The sequence below is a fragment of the Nipponia nippon genome, unplaced genomic scaffold, assembly GCF_047370975.1.
Source record: "Nipponia nippon isolate SJK-2023a ecotype South Korea unplaced genomic scaffold, ASM4737097v1 scaffold_4, whole genome shotgun sequence".
Lineage (NCBI taxonomy): Eukaryota > Metazoa > Chordata > Aves > Pelecaniformes > Threskiornithidae > Nipponia > Nipponia nippon.
In genome coordinates, this window is record NW_028262358.1 from 31,510,487 (window position 1) to 31,533,617 (window position 23,131).

The window sequence follows — 23,131 nt, forward strand, 5'->3', positions numbered from 1 at the left end:
GTTGCGTGCACAAAAGTCCTGTATTAGCACACTCACAATCAGGAGATCAGGCATCTGCATATCTGGCTTACGCATGGATGTATTCTCTGTAAAGGCAAACGGAGACACTTCGGCACACAATATTTAGATGAAAATTTGGAATCACTTTTCACTAGCGGTGCCCCTAGTGATCACAGCAAGTCCATGGTCTCCCTTTTAAATCTCATGGAGAACCTAGAATGTTTAACTTCACAGTATTTCTAAGCACAACCATTGAATTTCCCATATCATTTCTTACATCATTACCAGCATTTTCCCTGTCTGGCTGTGCTTTTCAGATACAGAGAGTGCACAACCCGCTGAGGGAAGCTAAGGAGATCGCAGGTTGAGGTGCCATGCTTGTAAACAGGAAACTCATTTATGAGACATGATAAAATTCAAAATTTAATCTACTCAGTTATGCCTGAAATTTGACGCGAGTGTATGATTTATTCTATATAGTCCTTCTCTGTGCGACATTCTCAGAGACAGATGATACAAACTATTTGTCATAATCATAAATGTTACCATTATTTTTTCATGTCAGTTCTGCAACGTGAAGGCTCATTGCTACAATATGAATTTGTCATCAGATGTTTTGTGTTCAAATCCTATTAAATTTCCCTCTGACTTCCTATTACAATATATTAAATCTGGCTCTTTTACTATGGGAGAGAATTAAAAAGGCTGTCTTTAAGCAGTAGAGTGCTCACTGAGCAGCTCTGTATTGAACTCTGAAGATGTTGCACAATCTTTATTTTAATAAAGCCTCATATAAGTGCATAGCTATATAATTTTAGATATGTCACAGTACTCAGGCTTGTGCAGTAATTGTGGTCTAAAGAAGGCAGGGTGGTTTCGCGATTTGAACAAAGGACTAAGTAAGAGTTCCAGGGCTCTGCAAAAAACTTGCTGTAAATCCTTGGGAGAGTTACTTGTCTTCTTTGTATCCGAATTTATCTATCCATAAATTGGAGCTGCTATTAATGTATTGCATATAAACCATGAGAAGTCTGTTAGAGATCAGAACAGAACCTGGGAGGCCTTTTTCCCAGGCTTGTCATATGACCGCAGGCCAGTTGTGCTTCTTTGGGGGCTTTGCAAACTCATTGAAGTTCTTCTGCTTGAAGTTGAGAGGTCTTGTCTGTAAAAATATGGTTTACACTAAAATTCTCTGACTTAGCTGTATCTTCTGGTTTGGAGGAAGCCTGAGCCAGAGGAGTGAAGTGGACACTGAAATAAAGCCTTAGAATATAAATAAATCCAAAACAGTCCTCCTAATAACAGCAATTCTTTGTCTCCTGACTTTGTGGCCTAACGTCTGAGGCTCAAGGGGATATAAATACAACACTCTGTGCAATGACTAATTACTCAAAATTCTGTGCATCAGCAGAAGTGGGACTTGTGGTTGACTCTAATATTATCAAATGCCTTTGCTATTTAATAATCTTGTAGCCGTACATTATTTAGCATGCCGTTTGCACAAAGAACAGTGATTTTATTTCAGCTATCTCTCAACAAAGTAAAAGTGCAGCTGGTAGTAAATGAAGCATTTGGCAGACAATGTGTCTGATGTACAGTTCTCTAACTTGCTAAGAAGAGAAAAATGTTGAGTGTTTAACTTTTTCCTCCCCAAGGATGTAGCAAGGAGCAAAGTGACCACAAAGGGCAACGTCTTCTTTTTCCTTTCTTCTTTTTCTTTTTCTTTTTCTTTTTCTTTTTCTTTTCTTTTCTTTTTCGTTTTCTTTTTCTTTTTCTTTTTCTTTTTCTTTTTCTTTTTCTTTTTCTTTTTCTTTTTCTTTTTCTTTTCTTTTTCTTTTTCTTTTTCTTTTTCTTTTTTCTTTCTCTCATCTTCCCTTTCTTTTTCAAGGAAAGAGAAAAAGTTACCATCGGGCAAACAGCTTATCTATCAGTGGGGTTTATTCACACACCAACACAGAGTAATTATGCCCAGAGCTCCCATTAACATCCCGCAAAACGACAGCATAATAGCTTCCTTTCTTTAACATGCAACCAAAATAGGTTAATAAATAAGTTTAGTTCCAGTCATAGCCCACTTTCTGACTTAGCCTTCTGCATTCCCTCTTTTACAAATATAGAATCCATTGAATTTTGGAACAGAAAAACCATGAGGAATAAGTTAATCTGCCAGACACTCCAATCAGCAATCTGCACTGTAAATCTATTTAAAGCTGCATCTATTATGTTCTGAAGTTCAGCTGAACTGTGAAAGGGCACATGACTGAAATCACTGCATTTGAGTTGACTCACAGTTAAGTGTAGATGGGAATTGCTTGGCTTATCCCAAGTTTCTGCTCCTGATTCAGGCCTTCTAAAGACACTTCAGTTTTTGAAGGCTTCGTTGGTGGCCTAAGGGTGTACAGGTATCCAGTGACGAGAGGAATTGCAAGAGTTGCGTCCCTCTACATTGGCAGTCAACTGAGAAAAGGTGGAGCGAGCTGTATGTGCCCTCTTTCCCCTTTGAGAGCAGAAAGCTGTATTATCCCCATTTTACAGATAGGAACAATGGAACAAAAATGTTAGCGATTAGGTGCTCTGAAGTGCTAGCTAAAAATGTCCTGCTCCAAGTTACGCAGGGAGTTGGGGTGATGTAGCCAAAAATGAAGCACAGGCATATATTGTCCCGTGCTACTCTCTTAACTTCTAGACAACATTGTCATGGAAGGAAACACTGTTTATCTGCCTAGTAACTGTCTATTTTAATCTGTAAGAACAAACAATGTAAACAAAATGAGCAAACAGAAGCAGGCTTGTACGGAACGATTTGCAGCCTTGTTTTCCAGTGGAAGATTCCACAGACCACCCAGGCTTTGCTCTAGTCCTTTTCTCAACCACGGAGCATCTAATTAAATCCCTCTCCATTCCTGACTCTAAGTGGAAGAGAGCCTACAGTCCTGTACAGTTTCTTTCCAGATGGAAATGCATAATTTAACAGAGATACAGCTGACAGGGAGAAGTGGGCCCAAAGCAGTATTAGCATTTGCCACAAATTGCATTAAATTACAAGGGGGTACTTAATGAAGATGTAGAATAAAAAGAAGATTAAACCCAATATTTAGTTTTCTAAGCCCCTTCTAAGATTGCAGAGTGCCAGGCAACAAAAACCTCATAGTAAAACTGAATTTCTGTCTCAGTTACTTTAGTGATACCAAGAATTGTTTGGTTTTGATACACACCATCAGTATCAGGCCATGACATTTCGTCCCATTGTGTCCTGCAGCTTTGTTCCATATACACATATACATATATGTAAAGTTGCTAAGCACCTTACATTATTTACTACTTCTGTACTCACAGCACGAGGTAAAGTACTGTTCTTACTGCTGTTTTGTAGATGGGGAACAAAAGCACAGAGGGACTGGCTTGACGGTGGCAAGTGAACCTGCTTCCCTTGGTAAAACCATAACTTCTTCTCTATGCTTCTCTTCAAAGAGAATTAGGAATGGAGGAAAAATTTTGTCAGGATATCAGCTGTCTTGTTTTTAGAACTGGACATCATTGTAGATGTCCACGTAAATGAGAAAGTACGTAGCAGTGCAGGATTGCTTTGCATTGGATCCTTCTTGAAGAGGCTGTAAGGGGTTTGTGGAAATGTGCTCCGCTACTGTTATACTGAGAAATATTCCAGTTTGGAAGTTAACCCACTTGATTGTTCTGGACAGAAAAAAATAGGGACACTGGCAGCATTTATGCGCCAACTCAAATGTTTTGTTTGGGAGCCAGAACACGTGAAGGATACAGCATCCAATGTCTGGGCCTGAGATTATGTTCTGATGAGGTCTAGGGAAGCTGAGTTCAGAAATATCTTGAAGCTATCTTTGTGCCATCTCACTTCTGGGATGCTTTAGTAAATGAAACAGTGGTATAATTTATGCAGGTTGAGAGCAGAGTAGGAAATGACCCTTTTATTGCTTCTGTTGGACTAACTATGGCTTGCAACGCAAGTCAAAATCATTGCAGCAGAGCATGCTGCATCCCTTTTCTTGATTTGCTCTCCTCCCCTTGTCTTTATGATGAAGCCAGCACAGGGTCTCCTCCAAGAGAATTTTCAGAGTCCTGGTACGTAGCTCACCTTGTGTTTGGAGCAGATATTGGGCCACCGATGCGTGCACACAAGACAGTGTCAGTTGTAATGGTGCATAGCACTGTGGGATATCTGAGTTGCACAAAGGATGGAGAGGAAGGAAGACCAACTGTGTGCAGCCATCCTTTCTAATTAAATTCCTGCAGTTAAAAATAGCTACTGGAAGCTGGCGCTTCTGGCACATCCAGAGCGTCACCTTCCCAAGTATCTTTTTCTGGCCTGAGCCGTAGGAAGTTGAAAATGTGATCCGATGTGTAATAGTGCAGCATATTCTTGGCCAAACTCCTCATCATTTTTTACCTCTTGCATTTATGGTTAGCTAACAAATGTCATATACCTCCTTTTCTTCTTTAGAGCTAGTCTCTGCAGAACCAGGTATCATCCTGGCTATTGTGGAACGTAACCTGTTCTTCTCAGTTTGTTCACATCAGTTCTGGCTATGGTGAGCGAGAAGGCAAACCTGGCTCCCGAGCCCCTTGCCTACTTACTTAGCTACCCCGAAATGCCAATTGCAGTAATGTTGATATGGAACTAAGACCTGATTTCCCCCAACAGAGTTTTCATTGCCAAGTAATTTTGGTCACTGCAGAAACCAGAAAGGTTTGCGTTGGATTGGTGATATTGCATAATTAGGTTTTCAAAAGAACAAGAACAGAGAAATGAGAATAGTGGGGAAATCAAGCTTCTTGCTTTTGCAAATTCTAACCACAGAAAATGCCAGAAGTTTTATTTCTTATGAAGAATAAAGGAGTTAATCTTTTGTACCCTGTCCCATGGACAGAATGTATTTTACAGCTTCAACCTGACAAATGGAAGGAAGCTAAAACTGTAAGTTTTGGTGATTGATGGCAGTAACCTATAGGAATACCTTTAATGGCCAGTTTGCAGTTGAGCGTAATGATTTTGTCACTTTTCTCAGGGGTTTGTTTTGTGTCTGTGTGCGTAGAGATGGTCATACAGGTGTAAAACCAGCTATTCTAGAACAACTGAGCTGTAGAAAAGCAGATTCCCAAATTCTGGCAGCAATGTTTGTCAACTGCCCAAATGGCTAAGGAGTATTGGTTTTATTAATTTCAAAGCACAAATAGACACAGAAACACAGGGAAAAGGTAAGGAAAGTCTCTGGAAGCTTGTGCCTCATTACTGGTGTCTGTGATTTTGTTACTGAAATCATTAAGCAGGCAGTACGTTCATTGGAAAGATCCATTTTACAGGGAAACTCACAGAGAATGCCCTTCTGTCAGAATCAGTGCCTTGGCACTCACCTCCTGCTGAAGACCATGGGTGAGGTGCGGGGCCCCTGTTTTCTGCACGCCTGCCCCGCAGGGTAAGGACAGCAGAATGGGTGGGTAGCAGAGAACAATACTCTAGAGCAGAGCAGCAGTTCTGGCTTGTAGGTCACATCTTGCTGAACTTAGAAAGAGGAGCTACAACTCGAGTACTCATCGAAAAGATTAGACAAACTCGGTAGGCAAAAGAATGCAGGGAGCTGGCAAGAGGACAATGCTAGAGTGAGCTCAGGCAAAAAAAACTCCTGAAGGTTGGTGGTTTTTTTTTCCCTCCAGGATGTGTAGTTCAGAGGTAGGCGGGAGCAGTGGCCAGCCAACAAAGGCTAGATGCTGTGGTTTTGAAAGAGGCACTCGAGCATATGGAGCTTTCGTGCAAAAAAAGAATGTTTTTTTGATCAATTCCAGGCGAGATGGCAGTTGTGTCATTCTGAGTGCATCTCGTCAGATTAGATGGGATCACTAAGAGTCTTCTGGCATTTTCAGTCTGAGGGGAAAAAAACACATGTGGCTAGTTAAATTGCCCAGCAAGGTTTCCCCCTTCTGACTTGGCTATTGGATTATGGGGTCCTGAAGCCATGTCAGCCCCTGATGTGATACCGGGTGACGCAGTTGGTGACAATTTGGCCAGTGCTCTCCTGGTTGGGGAGCTCATTGTTTGGAAGGGAAACCCACTGCCAGTATTTGCAGTGTACTACCAGAATAACGTGATGTATTCTGGGCAGGGCTTCGCCTCCAGTTTCATTTGTTCATTACACGAAATTTGTTAATTAACACGTAAGCGTGAGCTTTGTTAGGAAGAGATTACAAGTTGACATGAGTGTGACATGAATAATGAAGGGAGTGAAGTACTTCTCAAGGAAGTGAGATAAGTGAAGCTTTTGATTAGAGCAGGAGAGTAGCTGCGTGTTGTTGAGGCTTGATAAACCAGTTTGAGAAGTACAAATCAACGTTCTGAGGAGCTGCTATATTTAGGGCCGAGCTTCAACCACAACTCTGATTCCGTGCAAGTTCAAACTTTGGGGAAGGTAGATAGAGCTTCTGTAGCACGTTCAACTGAAAGTCCGTCTCATTTCTGTTAGTGGCGATGTCTGCGTGCTTCCCTGTTGTTGACACATCTTGGTATATATGCTGTTCTTTGCAAGAGTGCCACTGGAGAGTTTTGTATTGAGCTGAAGCGTAATGAGAGTTTTCCAGTACTGTGTTTCGTATGTCTTAAGTTTTCTATATGCACTCCAGCAAAAAAAACAAGTGTGGAGGGTTTCCTCTGCTGGTTTTGAGTTTCTCTGTGAGGTATGAACTTTCGGATCAAATGAAAGGAGGTCACAGATCATAGCTCGAGTGTGAAACCAGGGAAGAAGCAGGTACCAAGGCAAAAGCTAACTGAAGCTTAAATGGAAAATTTACACAGAAGTGTATCCTAAATTGAAATATTCCTTGCCAAAATATCTATCACTCTGGTAGCACAGGAATCAGAGCAGTGGTGAATTGTTTGGTTGACGGGAATCTCACAGGTTCAGCAACATGGATCCGTTGTTTTCAGAACGGCATGCGGAGTTCCTGGTTCAGTGCTCTTGCTCCATTGTGTAAGAAAGAAATAAATTCGTCACCTCTCATTAATGCTATCTGGAGTTGAAAGGAGTTTATATGAGCATCATCACACTGAATTGTTTTTGATGATTCAGAAAATGGAGTGCTCCCTCTGGGTGCATACTTCGTCGGCTTTCTGGGGTTAGTCTATAACACAGAATAACCTTCTTCCCGGGTGCTGAGTGGCATACTGGAATATTATTACCTGGCAGAAAGAAGCTCTCCCGTGCTCCCTCCCAGATTTTGTCAGTGTGCGCTAAGAGGAAGCCACCGCCTCACAGACACCTTGCAGTATTTTGTAAACAGCGGGGCGGGAACTCCTCTGTTCTGATCCTGACTGAGAATCTAGTAGAGCTGTGGGCAACTCATGGAGGTCCACTTACTGATTTTGGATACCTCAGTTTTGGGGTTCCCAAGCTGTGCCTCATTTTCGAAGGACGGGTAGCTCACGTGGCTCCCGTCGAAGTCCGTGCAAGATCAGGAGCTCTGGATTCAGCCCACAGATGTCTCAAAGTGGGCGTTGTTAACATCCTTGATCTTAAGTTGGGTTCATTCCCCGTCATGTGAAATGAGAGCGCTATTACCTGCCTTCAAAACAGATGCTGTATAGAGGGTTGAAATGTAAAGCAGGACTGTGTGATATTGCCAGATCTCTAGATACTTTCAGCTGTGCTTTTTAGATGACATACAAATTAAAAATTGCAGAGTTGTGAATGTTGTATGTTTTATTTCCAACATTCACCACAAACCAGATAACTTTTCAGGGGAATTCATGCATCTGTAATGCTTGTCGCTGATCTTTTTAGAAACAGTGGATAACTTAATGTAGTAGGATGTTTCAGAAAGGAAAGAAAATGCATGCAGGAGGCCTTGTATCGAGATTAATCTCTCAGGAATGCAGGGGGTTAACGGTCAGGCTGATTAATCACTGTTAATGAACCATCAGGAAATCTGTCAGGAAGTGGGTAAAAATTCCTGATGGCTGATGCGAAGCATTGTGTGGTGCGCTTTGGTTTTGATGTTTCCCAACTGATAGTCTGCAGCGGGTAGTTACCTCTAAGTTTAGTTACCTCTAAGTTCTCAAGAGATGTGAAGGACCACATGACATGCTGCCCTTGTTCAGCTTGAGTAAGCGAGAAAGAAATTTTCCCCATGCATGGCTATGCAAGTACGACGCAACATAAATGCAAGAAAGTCAGGGATTGCTCCTTCCCACGGCTTCCCAGGACAGTGTCTGGAAAAGATACAGAAAGGAAGCGTGATCATTCCCTCATTCCTCTGGTCCGAGCCCACAGAGTACGGGGGGAAGAGTGGAACAGGCGGCTTTCCCTGGGTGAACGAGGAGCCAGAGTATTAGGACTTGGATACACAACCGAGTTAATGAATTGCCTGGTGTTGACCGAGGGTGAGGTTTCACAGTTGGCTTAAGCTGATCCAAGATCATGCTGCTGCTGAAAGGAGTGTTTCTAACCTCTTTCTCCTTTGCATTGGACTGGCTATCGTGGTAATACAGCAGCTTGCTGATCTGGGTGGAAACTAATGTTTCTTGGTCAATGTTGGCTGGCTTAGCCTTCAGACGGCTCAGAGAACCGATCTGCCTCGCTGCTTGGCTGCACGAGTGCTAGATCTGATGTAGGGGAGGGCGTGGGAACATGAGACAAAGATAAAAACATGAGTGGGGACTGAGCCTTTCAGCAATAACATAACCATGGATTGGCTTAAGCCGATTATGAAATTGCAGTCTGAATCACTGGAATTAAGAGTGCACTGTCAACCTACAGGGAATGCAAATTAAAATGTGTTAGCTTACACCTCCCGCCGTTCTTAAACAGCAGCTGAATACAGCCATTCTGCGCGTGGCCGGGAGGAGGGAGCGTACGGTGGGGCAGCAGCGGCACAGTTCCCCGTGACTTGGTCTGGAGCGTGCAGACCACGCCAGGCAGCGTCGGTGTGTGTTTGGGGAAGGCAGAGGGGAAGAAGAAAGGAATAGACGAGCACCGCTACCATGGATTCTCTCTATATATTTTCCTTTGTCTTAGGGTAGTATGTTCTAGCTTGTCTTCATGACAAGACTGCAGAAACACTCAATTACCAGAGCACAGATTAAGCACAGTAATGCAGTTGTGGATCCAGACCCTAAAAGTCTGGGGCACAGTATGCTCTCCTAGTACTTCTCCTTTATCTTCAAACCAAGTAGCTTTGCAGTGCTCTCTAGTCTGCACCAAAAGCCTAACTTAGATCTAAAAAGGTGAGCCCTGCTATTTATTTTTTTTTATTTCAAAATTCTGTAGTTCCATGTTAAGCACTTTTTATCATTTTATTCTGGCTCAAAACTCCATGCATAGGTATAGGAATAACTGCGCTAGTGGAAAATCTCTCTGTAATTTTCAAGTATTTCAGGTTTTAGAGGTTTGTGACCAAAGGTCTGCTCCTGTAAGCACAGCCGTGCAGAGCCCCACCAGTACCTGTGGGGTGCCCTAGAAAGATGGCAATCCTTCCACACAGGATCAGCAACCCCAGACACCATGGGAGTAGTCACCCATGTTAGGCCTTGAGCTTAGGAAATAGTTTGAAGATAATCAAATTAGTTTAATTTCAGGAGAGTTTCAAGATGGTGGAGTTAGTTTAATTTAAAGACTGTCTTAATTCAAACTGCCAAAATACCTCTCCAGTGAAACATAAGGACAAATGGGGGGGGGGGGGGGGGATATTAACCCCCCCCCCCCCAATAAAAAAAAAAAGTATTTCATAGGCAAATAAATGCAAAAGCCAAAAAACCAGCCAGCAACATTTCCAGAAATAAACCATTCTCCATCACATAGAGGATAAACATGGGCTCTTTTAGGGAGAAAGAAATCATAAAAATAAAGACCAAAAAAAAAAATGCTGTATAACTGATTCAGCCACTGTTACCAAGGGATATTTTACTCCCTGAGCATTTCAGCTGAAATTATCGCTTAGCTGAGACATAGGCCCTCTTGGCACACGAGTGTCTGAATATATCCCAGAGGCTGGAAACGTTTCTCCAGTTCCACTAGTAACCTTTCATCAAAGCACAGCCCAGGGATTCTTGTAGGGAGACATAGGCTTTCCCCACTCCTGAGGAATGGATAGTGAGCATCTTCACTGACAGATATTTTTCTGTTACGTAGGGCTAATTTGTAGTTCGGGTACAGAGTAGGCGGGGGTACAGGAAGGAATGCTGAGCAGATGTGACACAGAGCGATAACATCCTTAGCATAATCCAGTATCAGATAGTTATGGAGTGTTATAAATACGACAGGAATTCTCCAAGGCCCAGTTCCTTCCACAGAGTTGGGCATCTCTGCCTTGCCATGCATTTAGGCTGCACTAAATCAGTGTAATCCTCAGGCTTCGTTCATTTGTGCACTGCTGTGAATGCTCCTAGGAGACTATAAGCACCATTGCAAGCAATGTCGTTGATTCTACATTATAATGCAATTTTTGACAGCTTTTGGATTGATGTTTTGATTTATTCGCTAAATGAAGAATTTATCGTTACAGGCATGCCTGATGTTTCTCTTGTACTGCTGTACAACACATCATTCCTTTTAGGACTTGCTAACATGCTCTTACAATGTATTTAATGGAATGAATCCATGTAATATACAGAGCGCACATGGACTGCGACTTCTTGAAAAATCACCCGAGGAAGGTTTTCTGAGGTTCAGTAACAATGTCAGGCTTCAGGAGCCAGACCCCCCTCCTCTTCTTACATGATTGCCATTACTCCTGCCCAAGAGGACGGGCTGGGAGGGCAAAGGCTGAGCAGGAGGTTGCCCTGGAACAAGGCAGTGCAACTGCTGTGACACTGTGAACTGGAGCTTTTGGCCTCTTGGCCTCCAAATTTATTTGGTGAACAAGTCATCTTATTGTGTAAGTGAAATGCATCCTATTATTCTACGCATGACTGATTGAAAAATGCTTTACTTGCTGGAAAGACTGTTGAACAATATAGTTTCCACTTACAAAGCACTTTCCTTAAAAAGCTTCTCAGGGCAGCATCGTATAAAAATAGTTATACTAAAGTTGTGAACCAGCTTCTGACAAATCAGGACTAACAAAAGCTAAGGTATAAATAGAAGTGTTTTTGTGGGTTTTCTCTTCTCTAGAGGCACAGAATCTCAATCAGTGCTGGACTGTAACAAACAAAAATGCCCTTTTCCAGACACACAGGAAAACAAGGACCTTCCAGACTAGTGGCACAGAATATAAATAGGTTTTCAAAACTGCTTCAAAACCATAAAGCTTAGTCAAAACCGTAACATTTGCATTTTAGAACTAGCCATGCCATATCAGACAAATTTTTTGATCCAATTCTTTATTTCATACAAACTAGCATCTCCTGCTTTAGAGAAAGGTTAAACAAGTTATATTTTTATAATTATGGAATGAATTGTCTCCAGGCACTCAAGGATATGAGGATTATCTCAAAGTCTGCAATATATTAGGATTCCTGGAAGAAAAATGCTGAAGAATGTAAAATATTACATATTCTGTGTTTATATGTTGTCAGTGGGCAGAATAAATGCACCTTACCAGTCATTTTCAAAATTCATTACTTTTGCAAAAAGTAGGTTATTTTTTTTTTCTTATAGCAGGTTTTGAAACAGCTAAATGTAAAGATAATATTTGCTAATCCAGAGTTTGGATAATCTTCTCTTTACTCTGAGCCTGCTCCTTCTTCTGCTCTGTGCTGACCTTTTCTGAATCTACCAAACCCAGTGTAGTTTAATCCACAATACCAAAGAGGGAAGGTCTGTTTCTGTAAGCCGAAAATAGCGCTTATTGCAGTTAACCTTGCAGCTGAATCAGTTCTGCTATGGCTCTTTAAGTCATGTTTGACCAGTCACGTCTGCGCAGACCAGAAGCAAGGTTGAACAGGGTATCTACATAATCAGTCTGATGCATGCCGCTGTTGTCAGTGTAGTAGCTCCTATATTGAAAACACCCCCCACAAAATGTTTACTTACCAACAACTGAATTTATGATGCCCTTGGGGTCTGTAGTAGCTGAGCTTTAGAGATACTGACTGCTTCAGTCTATGTATGGGAAGTAAGGATTTCAGCCCAAGTTTACTGGCATCAAATCCTTCTGTATATTCTCCACTCATCCCGTAATCTCTTCTCTTGCAAAAAAATACTAGGGAGCCTTTTTAAATCCCGCATGGTAGCCTGCTGTTCATCCCCTTTTCCACCTTTGTAGTCATTTAACGTTGTTCAGCCTTGCCAAAAGGAGCTCTACAGCCGTCTCACAACCTCCGAGCATCACCCACAAGTGGAGGGGCACAGTAACGCTGCAGGAGGAACTTAGGCTCCATCTCGCCATCATCCAGCCTAAGACCTGGGCGATGTCTCTTTTTGCTGCAATAGCAAACAGTGCAGCAGTTATTTGGGGCATTATTTAGCTACCTCCATGAAAAAAAAGAGATCAGAAAGACAGTATTCTGCTCCATGCTGCTGCCGGGTAATAGTTTATGCTATTTGACACCAGATATTCTGAGTATTCATCATTAAAATAATATTTGGCCACTTCCATTACCCTGTGATGACTGTATGAGAAATATTTGATGTAAAAATGACGAGTTCTTCCTGCTAGAGCTACAGCGTAACAGATATGCTTGCTGAAATTCTACTTCTGTCTGCAACAGCAGCGCCAAAATAGCTTTAATAATTAATCATGCACCGATTAGATTATAAACTCTGAGATGGACCGGAGATTTTTGTATTATGCATCAGACAAAAGACACTGGTAATGCTTAACTAGCAGTCACCCGCTCCTGCTCCACCTGCCATTGTGGGAGCACGCTGGGAACCAGAAGGGAGACAAAGGCCCAACAGCAATTGATAAAAGCCTTCACCTGCCCCTGGTGCCTTCGGGAATACAGAACTGTTGAAACAGGTGCTGCTACAGCTGCGCGCTGGGGTACAACTTCGCCTATTAACTTGTAATTTGCCAGGTGACACACTACGTCGTACCCCGCTGCAAAGGCGATGGAAGGCAGCGTCCAAACTTCAGGCTAAGCGAGAGTTAAGCAGGGAGTTTCCGGACTGGGAACGCCAATGCAAACAGCTGCTGTGGAAGGGCTGGGCAAGGAGAGACAAGGCATGGCGTGGGCGCCCATATCCTGGGCTCACCCCCTTTAGGGTTCCCTTGCAACTGCCACGCCGCTCTGCCCTTCGGCTGCTTGTAACGTTACAAACAGATTTCTATGGAAATGGTATTTTTTTGCCAGAATGATATTATATGCAGCTGATTTTAGGGTAAGTAGGAGTTTAACACTGAGAACCCCTAGAACTCAAAATTGGAAAATTACTTCCGAGCCTTACCTTCCAGTTAGAAATTTTGCTCAGCTATCTTAACTAACTTTTTCCATGCCCTTTGCTCTTGTCCCATGACTCTTGGGTCCTATTTATTACAACTACAGAGGCAAAACCCCTCAGGGGAGATAGTCCCAATGCTGGTTCTTGAATGAAATACGATATTAGCAGTGTGTCCGGTGTAACACTTCTACTGGTATAAAAGTATGATTAAAAAGGGGGACCTTAGAACCACTTCTGTGGTACCAACAAGAATTGTATCAGTCTGGCCTTAGAAATCACACCAAGTTTTAGGGGAGGAGGGGGAAGGGTCACTGTGGAATGAAAGGAGCAAATCAAGTTAAAAACGATTCATTTTTCCAGTTGTTGGGGGCACTACAGAGCACTGAACATCGCAAAACAGGTATTGTTAAAAAACACTCAGGAGGCAGTTGTCATTCCCTGCAGATCAGAGCAGAAGTGGTGGTATCTGGGCTAGAGGGTGAGAGCAAGCCGGGGCACGGCCAGTGCCCGTGCGGGGAAGGCTGCTCCCTGTTCACCGAGGGCTTGCACGGGGCGGGCAGAGCATCAGGCAGCTCTGGTGGGACCCACAGCCTGGGGACGGGGGGCTCAAGAGGGCCAGAGCTCCAGGTGAATGCCACTGTCCTCCACGCCCACGGTAAAACTCGGCCCAGGTGGGAAAGCTTGGCCCAGGAATAGGGGTGGTTTATGTGACAGACACAGCATAGACCTTCGTTAGTGGGACCTTTTTAATGAACAGCAGCTAAGCTCTGGAGGCATCAAAATGTATCATTCTGCAGCTAGGAATTTACAGACACCACAAGCCACATGGCTTATGTTTTCCCCTTTTCTCTGTCCCTTCTACCACTGCCCTTTATGAAAAACAGAAGTTAAATGAGAAAAATAGCTTTAATGAAACATTCAGGTTGAGAAATCAAAATCGGACACTCCAACAACAGGAAGTTTCAAAAGCAGTGTTTGTAACAGCACGTTGTGAACTGTAGCACACTTGCCTTTCTTTTTCTTTAAGCCATATTATAGCCTGTACCTTGATTCAACAGCTGGGTGCAAAGATAGTATCGCGGCATTAGTTTAATGTGGCAGAATTTCCTAGGCATAGAAAAGTGAATTGAACTCAACCCCTGAACGATTTCCTGACTCCTGCAATCAGCGCTGCAACTTTTGTCTTTCCAGTAAATGCCTCTGAATTGTTTCCCTGTGCGAGTACGCTTAAACTTGTTTGTTGTTTTATTCTAGGGAGCTGGAGACAGTTTTGTGGGAGCGCTGGCCTTCTACCTGGCTTACTATCCCAAGCTACCCATGGAGGAAATGATCAGGAAGTCTAACTGCGTCGCGTCAGTGAGCGTCCAGGCATCAGGGACACAATCTTCATATCCTTACAGGAAGGACTTGCCTCAGGACCTTTTCTAATTGACACTGTCTCGCTCAAGGTACTGATTTTATCTTATCCCAGACAGCATTATTCTTCTGACTGCACCGAGGTTCTCCTCTGCTGACTGGAAAGACCAGGGAAGTCTCTTTGCTTCTTTTTTGAGGAATCCTGTTAGTTCCTGTTCTACAACAGTAAGATGGAGTGGGGGTGATGGGTCTGTCAAACACAGCACAGCAGGTCTCTCTGGCCCCACACATAACCATTGGGCTTGTGGCCATCCCACACAACGCACTGTACTGAACTACGTGAAGTTTACAGCAAAACATCTGGAGGGTACTGGGCTCCTGGTAATACATTTACTTGATTTTATCAGAACAACTGGTGTGCAATGCCAGCACGTGAAGCAGAGCGTTAGCTTTCAGATTGCAACTTTGAGTCCTCAGCTGCAGACGCCAAGGCCAGCGTTCGGCTCGTAACAAGGCACTGTCCATCCAGCCCTGGCCCATCCATTCCCACGTGCCTCGGATGCGGGCTGCAGCACCGCGCTCTGCGGTTCGGCCAGACTGTGGCAGGTCCCTCAGACTGGAAAGAGGACAAGGGTCCTGCTGAGGTAGACTGAAAAATGTTTCTAGCCATATTGCTCTAAACATAGGTGAGCTAATTAAAGAAGACAAACTTCCAAAAAGATCAGAGAACTACTCTGGCCATCTACTTTCTTCATGCTTGACAAAAATTCAGGAGTGAAAAAGCTGTCATACTCACCTGACTGACAAGAAAATAGCCCTTCTAGCCGTGGTCATAGTTTACCCAAAAGCTCATCCTATTTCACCAGGTTCCCATTGTTTCTTCCTTTCCTAGGAAGGAGCTGGTGCAACACTACCCCTCCAAGGAATGACACCAATTCGTGGTCACTACTGTTGAATCTGTGGCTGGTAGGTTAGAAAAACTTGCAATCCTGCCATTGAATTCCTGCTGTGGAAAATGTTAATTTTTATTGCCTTATAAAACAATAGTTCCTTTGAAGATTACAGCCGCTTTCACAATGGAAAACACAGACAATGGGATTTGCTATTTAATTTTTTTTAATTGAGTACTGTAAAAATAACTCAAAAGATAAATAAATGTTACTGTGATGATCTATGTCCAGACATTAAGAATTTTCTCTCTCTACATTGTTTTATTCACAATGGCCTTCAAATCACAGGAGACGGTGATCCCAGTTCACTTCCTCTCTTTTCAGCCCATGTTGCTGGATTTCGGAATCAGCGTTCACCCTGTCCTCCCCCCAAACCATCCTCTCCTCATGCATAAATCAAGTCCAGTCATTGTTCAGATAGAGCGGATTTTTCTCTTCTCTGTGAAGAGGACACGTTGTTTTGCTATAGGGAAAAAAAGAATCTGTTAAGAAGCCTGAAGTGTTAAAATTCAATTCAACGAGCCTACGTCCTTTTCTCCTGGCTGCCTTTGCTGCTTAAATGAGTGTGGAGCAACTGACTGGCACAGCGCTGCTGTTAACCAACTCTTGAAGGAGTTTAGTAGTGCTTTCACTTTACCACATGTAATTTTTAGTTCCTAAGAGGTCCATTTTACCTCTGTGAAAATAAGTACCAGGATCTGAGTGGCTGAAAACATTCAGCAGCTGCTCTGTGTGACTATTCTGAGTCACAGCTGCTCGATGTAGGCACAAAAATAGGTTCTTACTGCTTTCTACAACTCTTCAACTTCAGAGCCCAAACAACTACAGATGATGAGCTGGATCGAGTCAGTCTCACAGACTGACTGAAAAGTTAACTAAGAATCTCTCAGTGAGGCACGAACTGACCCTGCCTCCAACACCTGATGCAGGTGTTAAAGTCAGTTCAGCTACAGGTTAAGCATAGCCAATGCATTACTAAATAAAAAAAATTTAAAAAATAAATCAAAGCAAAGCTTTACAATGCCATTTGAAAAGCACCACTGTTCCGATTGAACTTCATTATATGAATTCCTTTGAAAGCTACGCAAGAGCAATCCACACAATAACAAAATCTCTTCTTCCACATAAAAGTTTCACTTTAAGAAATACTGTGACTTAGTAACACATTCTGTTGGTGCAGTTAGGAGGTAGTGAAACTTGGGCACCACTGCCACTACTTCACTAAAAAGCTTCATTCTGCGGAGGTCCCAGGTTTCTGAGAAGTACAAAACATAAGGTGAAAATGCGTGCCAAGTGAAAATGCTTCCTAACATATTCCTGATGTGAGTTGGTATCTAGACTCAAATTTACTTCCCTTCACACATGCAGCACTTTCTCACATCAATTTCTCACTTGTGTTCTACTACAGGCTACAAAGATCAGAGCTTTTTTTCTTAATTACTTCCAATTTCGTACTTCAACAACCTACTACATGTTCTGCAACAGAAGCGCTACTTAGCCTGAGCTCCCCGCTCTCTTCACATTTCCTACAAGTTGTGAAACTTCTGGAGGAATACTTTGCACAATGTTTCAATGCAGTAATTTAAACTTTTCTTATTCAAGAAAATAATCCCAGTGATCTCTGATTCCCCTTCGGTAAGGAATTCAGAAGGAGAGCCACAACCTCTGTCGGCATGAGTGCTTTGATGAGAGCATACTGCTTCTCTGGTGGTTTCTCTCACCTGCCATGAAGCTCCTGCACTCTTAGATCTGAGTATGCAAAGGTTAGTCATCTAACAAGAACACAAAATTATAAGAAAAAATAAGCTGGAACCACATAACTACTGGTCATGCATTACGTTACCTACTTAGAGCTGCTTAATACATTTCTTTATTCTATAGATGTAAATAAGCCTTTTTTGCATTAACTCCCCCATGCTGTTTCTAGCATGGCCTGGTTTAAATTCCAGGTTTCCCCAAATTATGCTTTTTAACGTTAAATTAAGCTTTTTAATGCTAAGTACAGGCTGGTTCCTTCCCCAGAAACTTGAGCTCTTAGTCACCTTTCAAAAACCTGGGTGAGCAAAAGGCAGCTTGGCAAGTGCTATAACCACCCAACAAATCAGATTCTTAAACTGAGAAAATTTGCAAGGACCAGAGGAACACATAAAAGAACCCACAAACTGTCATCTGGAGAGCGGTAACGTTTGTGGAGGAGAAAGAACTTGTGTTTATTTCTTTAAAAGAGAAAGTCCATTTTGTAAGTGATGGTTAAAATTTATTGTCTAGAGCACCCATGGCAGCTTAACAGATCATTTCTATTGATGCATACTTCATGGCTGCTTGTTGGAGGTAGCACAGTCTAGCAAACCACACAAAGAAACAGAATGAAAGAACTCCTGTGTCACTTTGCTTTGCCACTGCCATGTGGCATGGCTGTCATCAAAGACTCTGATGTGTCGGGCAAGTCATTGCTTTGTTTCACTGCCCCAATCTGTAAAATGAGGGTAACGTGTACTTCCCACTGGAATGTCATGAAGAACAGCAACTGTACAGTCATCTGAGTATGAAACGTGTTATGACATATTCTGCTTAGATGGGAAAAATCCTGTTATATTCAAATCTTTTGCCCCACACAGTCAGAGAAGCTTATACAAAGTAGGCTGACTTCTTCCCCAAGCTCTTACCGATAGGATCATATCTCAGCAGGACCAGTTTTTCCTGCAGTCGGAGTCTCCTGATGTTGAAACAGTAGCCTGTCTCAGCCGCGCTTTTCATCCTCACCAGAACGTATCTGAAGTCACAAGGAATGTCTCTGTGTCAGTGTGCAGGCACACAGCAACGGCCCACCACATGTCTGCCAGGGCACGATCAAATGGGCAAGCTTTTAGCATAAACAATTTGGCACAATCACTAAGATACTTCATTTCAACTTCATGGATGTTCTGCATGGAAGTGTCAATACTATATGCTAAACTTATAACCCAGACAAAGAGCCCGCTATAAACCATAACTTCCAGCATCAAGTAAATAACTCCTGAACAGAATACAAGCCCAGAGAGAAGTAGCTCCTCTGCAAAACAGCGAGGGGGAAGGAAGGAAGACAGGAAAGAAACAAAGAAAGAAAGGAAAAAAAAAAAATCAGCATACAATTGAGTCACTATGGCTTAAAAGATAATGGCAAGAGAGGAAGGATGATGGTAGTTAAAGATGTTTGGGCTGTAGATAACACTGTATCGCAGACTATCACTTCCACATGCAGAGAGGAACCCGAGCAGATAGGATGGAAGAAGAGGCATGCAAAAGGAGAAGCAGGGCCCCTTGGCTCCATCCATCCCGCTAGAGATACAGGGCTTGACATTAACCCAGGCACGGGAACCCCCTTCCCCACTGGCGGGCTCTCGGTTTGTGGGGCAGACTGGCAGCAGCTGCGCTGTCCCTGGGAGCAGGGAAAGCCAGGAGACCGAAAAAGCCGCCACCACACCACACCCCCCACCCTGGAAGTATGCAGAGATCTGTGCAACGTCCCAGACACAGGGCATCTTCTGACATTTCAAAAGAAAGGTCAAACCCTCTAACCAGTCCATAAATTACATCTTTCTTCTCCATTGCAGTAGAGAGATGGATACCTCTCTGCATGTAGGCATTCAATTAATTTCCCTGGATTTTCCTGCTTTTAATACAAAATGGTCTGTCAAAATTAACCTCAAAGAGACATCCATTATTCCTCACTTGTGCAGCTCTGACCAGTGTACTTCCTTGAGCTCTCCCTTCTCAGCTTTGCAATCTAATTTACTGTTGAGTTCAAAATAAAGAGAAAAACTCTGGATTCCTGAAGACCAATGGACCAAGCATAGTCTAGGGATTATCCCCAATTATTGTCCTCTCCTGTACACTACTGCAGGTGTGATGTGTAGCACCAGTAACCACACAGACTCCTTCCCCTGTATCTCACCCACTTCCTCAAAGCCTCTGTGCAGTTTCCCCTTTCTGGGGGAATCAGTGGTATCAGTATGAGCAGGCCTTGACATTCTTGTGCACCACGTTATCTGAGGCCAAGCCCTTTCTGAACAACACACCTTGCTCAGAAAACTTGCTGCCTAATGAAGAAATGTAACTAGGGGCAGAGGCAGAAAAGAACAGTGGAAAGCTATCAGGACACAGGGAGGAAACCCAAGGGTAGCACAGAAGGATAAATAATGTAAGAAGATAACATACTGCTGAAGTATATATGGGACTATACAAAGAACAGAGAAACAAACATCAAGAAAAAAAAAGGGGGGGGGCGGGGGGAAATCACTACATTAATGTTAGTAACACCATTTTTAAAAGCTACTTTTTCACCTCGCAGAAACATCCCACATTGCTGTGTTTGCTTCTGCGAACAGATAACAGCAGAATGCTGAGATGTCAAACTGCTCCCTTCCCTGTCAGGCACATACTTGGGAAGTGCTTTCTTAATTTCAAACCCTGACAATTGTGCAGAAATCCTGTAACAGAAGAATCTCTTCAAACCCAGCAAGTGGTTGGTACTGGCTCTGTTGGGGACCGATTCTTAAAAAAAATCAGAAAATGTACCAAAGGCCATAGTTCCCGAGGTTGTATGGTACCAAATATTGCACAGAATGCAACATCTGAGAATCAGAAGACAGGAACGTATTCAAATAAATGTATCAGTTTAGTCCCTTGGATTTGTCTAGCTAATTTTCTTACATTTTGGATGCAAGTCATTCACTCCACATGATTTTGTGTCCTCCTTGCATCCGCACTGTAAGACTAATGGTGTGCTGGAAGTATATATTCCTTCCTTTCCAACCCTTAGAACACATCAGCTTTCTTTACAGGTCAAAGGACTGTGACTGATTTTCTTCCACTAACATCTCTCCTGAGCTGGAATACAGAGCAAATCAAGATGCCCAGAGCACTGACTGTGCCCTGTCCACTCCTCACGTACAAACATACGAACATGCTAAAACTGGGAAGCGTTCTGCACCCTGCCTATGAGAAAGGTTCACAGCACCTGCCCGAAGCCCAGCCCACAAACAACACAAAGCCCCATGCTGTACTTCAGCTTGCCCTCCTCAGCTAAAAAATATGAAAAGTAAACAAGAGGAAGATGACGTGGATGATTTATAGCCTCTCTTTAATCATGAAGTGCAGAGGTGTGCTTCCCCTGCGCAGGGCGCTTTGGATATTGCAGCTCAGCTCAACACGACAGCCCATAGGACAAAACCTGCCTCTGCTGCATTTTTAGAACCGAGGGGGTTTTTCACACCATTCTGTACTTACCTGTGAAAAGACACACATGCAGAAGGACAGAGAGGACACAGCTAGACTCAAGGACTGCAGTTCTCTCAGGTATGTCAAAAATTCTAGAGAAGCCTAACATTTTGTAAAGTCACTTGAAGATACAGGGGGGTATTAGAAATCAAAAACTGGTGAGGAAAACATCACTTACTTAGATTTGCTCTTGGCCACTGGTTTTTTGCAGCATGAAGAAGAGAAAAAAAGAAGAAAGTTATTTTATCTTGTTTCCTTTATATGCAACATATAAAGATTAAGAGTTTTCCACTGCCTGCCTCTGCAATAGCCCCAGATAGATTGTGCAAAGAGATTTACTGTCACAAAAAAATGCCACTTGTCCTTCCATCCATGTGCTCCCATTGCCTGCTCTTCCTTCCGTCATACCGCCTTTATGAGTGTCTGTGCAAACACAGCACTGAGCGCAACAAGCGCTTGTTGCAGCCTCCAGATGTTTTCAATATAAAGCTTCAATGCCGAGTATGAATTCACTAGATGAACACACAGTTAAGGCAGGTATGAACTAACGCTGCTGGTAAAAACAGCAGTCCCACTCTCCCCTACTTGCTTACACCCACTCCTGCTCCAGTTCCTGCTGTAATGCCAACACAAAGGTTTGCGTGGCCATACGGTGAACCAGACCAGGGAACTGTTCTCAGATGAGACTGACCTTCTCACAAGGCTGGGTTTAGGCCCCCTGATCTAACTCACAGCATAGCATGAAAGAGGCAGGATTCTTTTCTTCTGTCAGCTCAGTGAATTTAAAGTAATCATAAATCTACAGCATAAATGCAAAAAACCCGCACCAAAATTTAAAAAGTTGTTCATCTGTATTTTGTCCATGCACGTCTTGCTTAGGCCATCGTGAGCTTTCGGTCAACCTCCTCTCGCACTGTTCCTTCACCCCAGCCCAGCTCACCCAGATACGGCGAGGGGCACGTTCCTCGCCTCACGCTCTCCCCCCACCACCCGACTCCCTCCAGCGAGTTCCCGTTTCTCCACTCCAGAGCTGAAGCTCCTCACCCTCGCTTCTGAGGGCTCGCGCGTTCCGCTCCCCTCGACTTCCCCACCTCGCCCCCTGTCCCAGGGCCCAGCACTCCGCCACCCCTCACAAGCACCCCTGCGGCCTCTCCCACCGGCCCTGATCTCCTTCACCCCCGCCGAAGCCGCCCTCCCCGGAGGACAGCCCCGTCCCTCCCCGGCGACAAGGAGGCCCAGCCGGCCGCCAGCAGCAGGCTCCAGCTCCTCAGGGGACAGAGGGAGCTGACTGCCCGCAGCCCGCCGACCCGAGCGCCGGGCACCGGCCGCCTCCAGCCCCGGCCCCAGCCTCGCCACCTCCAACGGCTGCCCCGCCCCAGCACGAGGCGGCGCGGGGCACGCCGGGAGCTGTAGTCCCGGCGCGGCGCGCTGCCTGCTGGGAGGCGCAGGCCCCGCGGGCGAAAGGAAAGGAGGGGAAGGCCAGGTCGCGCCGCCGCCGCCGCCGCCGCCGGCTGAGCCCCCGCCCGCCTCCACGGCCACCCCCGCGCCTGCCGCCCCCCGCGCCGCCCCGCGCCACTCACAGGCCGCCACCGTTAGGAACATAACGCCGGTCCCGCAGAGCCGCCCCGGGCAGCCCCCTCCCCCGCCGCCGCCGCCGCTTCCGGGCCGCCCGGGAGAAGCGCTTCCGGGGCGCGGGGGAGGGGGTGGGAGCGGGGGCGTGGCCGTTGCCTTCCCGCCTGGCGGGCGCGCTCCGGGGGCGGGGAGGGGCGGGGCTAGTGCGTGGGCGGGGCGCGCTGACCGTTAACGGCTGCCGGCGGCGCGTGCCGGGTGCTGGGGGAGGTCGGGGTACGAACCCGGTAGCTCCGGCAAGCCGCGAGGAAGCCGAGCTGGTGAAATCCCGGGCCCAATTCCGGATCTTCCCCGCGCAGGCCCGGCCCGGCCCGGCTCGGCCCGCGACGCCGGCCCGGCGCTGGGGTGGCTCCGGCAGCAGGGCCTGTGGCCGGCGCCGACAGCCCGTCGGCCTTCGGCGCATCGGCTGACCTCCGCCTGGCTTTGTTCCCTTTTGCGTAAAAAAGGGGGTACTGCTATGGCGTCAAAGTCCCCGGGGCGTTAGGCAACTAAACCTGTCGGTATTTATGAGATGCTGTGCAAAAGCAACGGGCAGGGAGGCTCGAGGGGGGCACCAAGGCAAGTTCTCATGTTCTTCTGACCCGTTAGATAACG

The 23,131-nt window shown here is 44.7% G+C and overlaps 2 protein-coding genes across 3 annotated transcripts in view; one reads left to right on the forward strand and one right to left on the reverse strand.

Moving 5' to 3' along the window:
- RBKS (ribokinase) overlaps window positions 1–15,873 on the forward strand; it is a 69,980-nt gene extending 54,107 nt beyond the window's left edge. The window contains exons 8-9 of the mRNA XM_087774430.1: window positions 14,598–14,791; window positions 15,592–15,873. Of these exons, the coding sequence (XP_087630556.1) occupies window positions 14,598–14,771 (174 nt within the window). The 3' untranslated portion in view covers window positions 14,772–14,791; window positions 15,592–15,873. The remainder of the gene's footprint in view (window positions 1–14,597; window positions 14,792–15,591) is intronic.
- Window positions 15,798–22,613, reverse strand: MRPL33 (mitochondrial ribosomal protein L33). Of its 2 annotated transcripts, none has more exons than XM_087774432.1 (4): window positions 22,489–22,613; window positions 21,087–21,105; window positions 18,316–18,422; window positions 15,798–16,112 (listed from the first exon to the last, which is right to left on the reverse strand). In XM_087774432.1, the coding sequence occupies exons 1-4, from the start codon at window positions 22,508–22,510 to the stop codon at window positions 16,063–16,065; spliced, it is 198 nt and encodes a 65-aa protein (XP_087630558.1). In that variant the 5' UTR covers window positions 22,511–22,613; the 3' UTR covers window positions 15,798–16,062. The 2 variants fall into 2 exon arrangements, with proteins under 2 accessions (XP_087630558.1, XP_087630557.1); XM_087774431.1 differs by lacking the exon at window positions 22,489–22,613 and adding an exon at window positions 21,736–21,971.
- Between the last annotated feature and the right edge of the window lie 518 nt (window positions 22,614–23,131).

Coding starts and splice junctions, on each gene's coding strand:
- MRPL33 (XM_087774431.1), bottom strand. CDS start 21,772: ATGGACAAAATACAGATGAACAACTTTTTAAATTTTG. Junction 16,113..18,315: donor GCTGAGATATGATCCTATCG/GTAAGAGCTTGG, acceptor TTTTCCCTATAG/CAAAACAACGTGTCCTCTTC.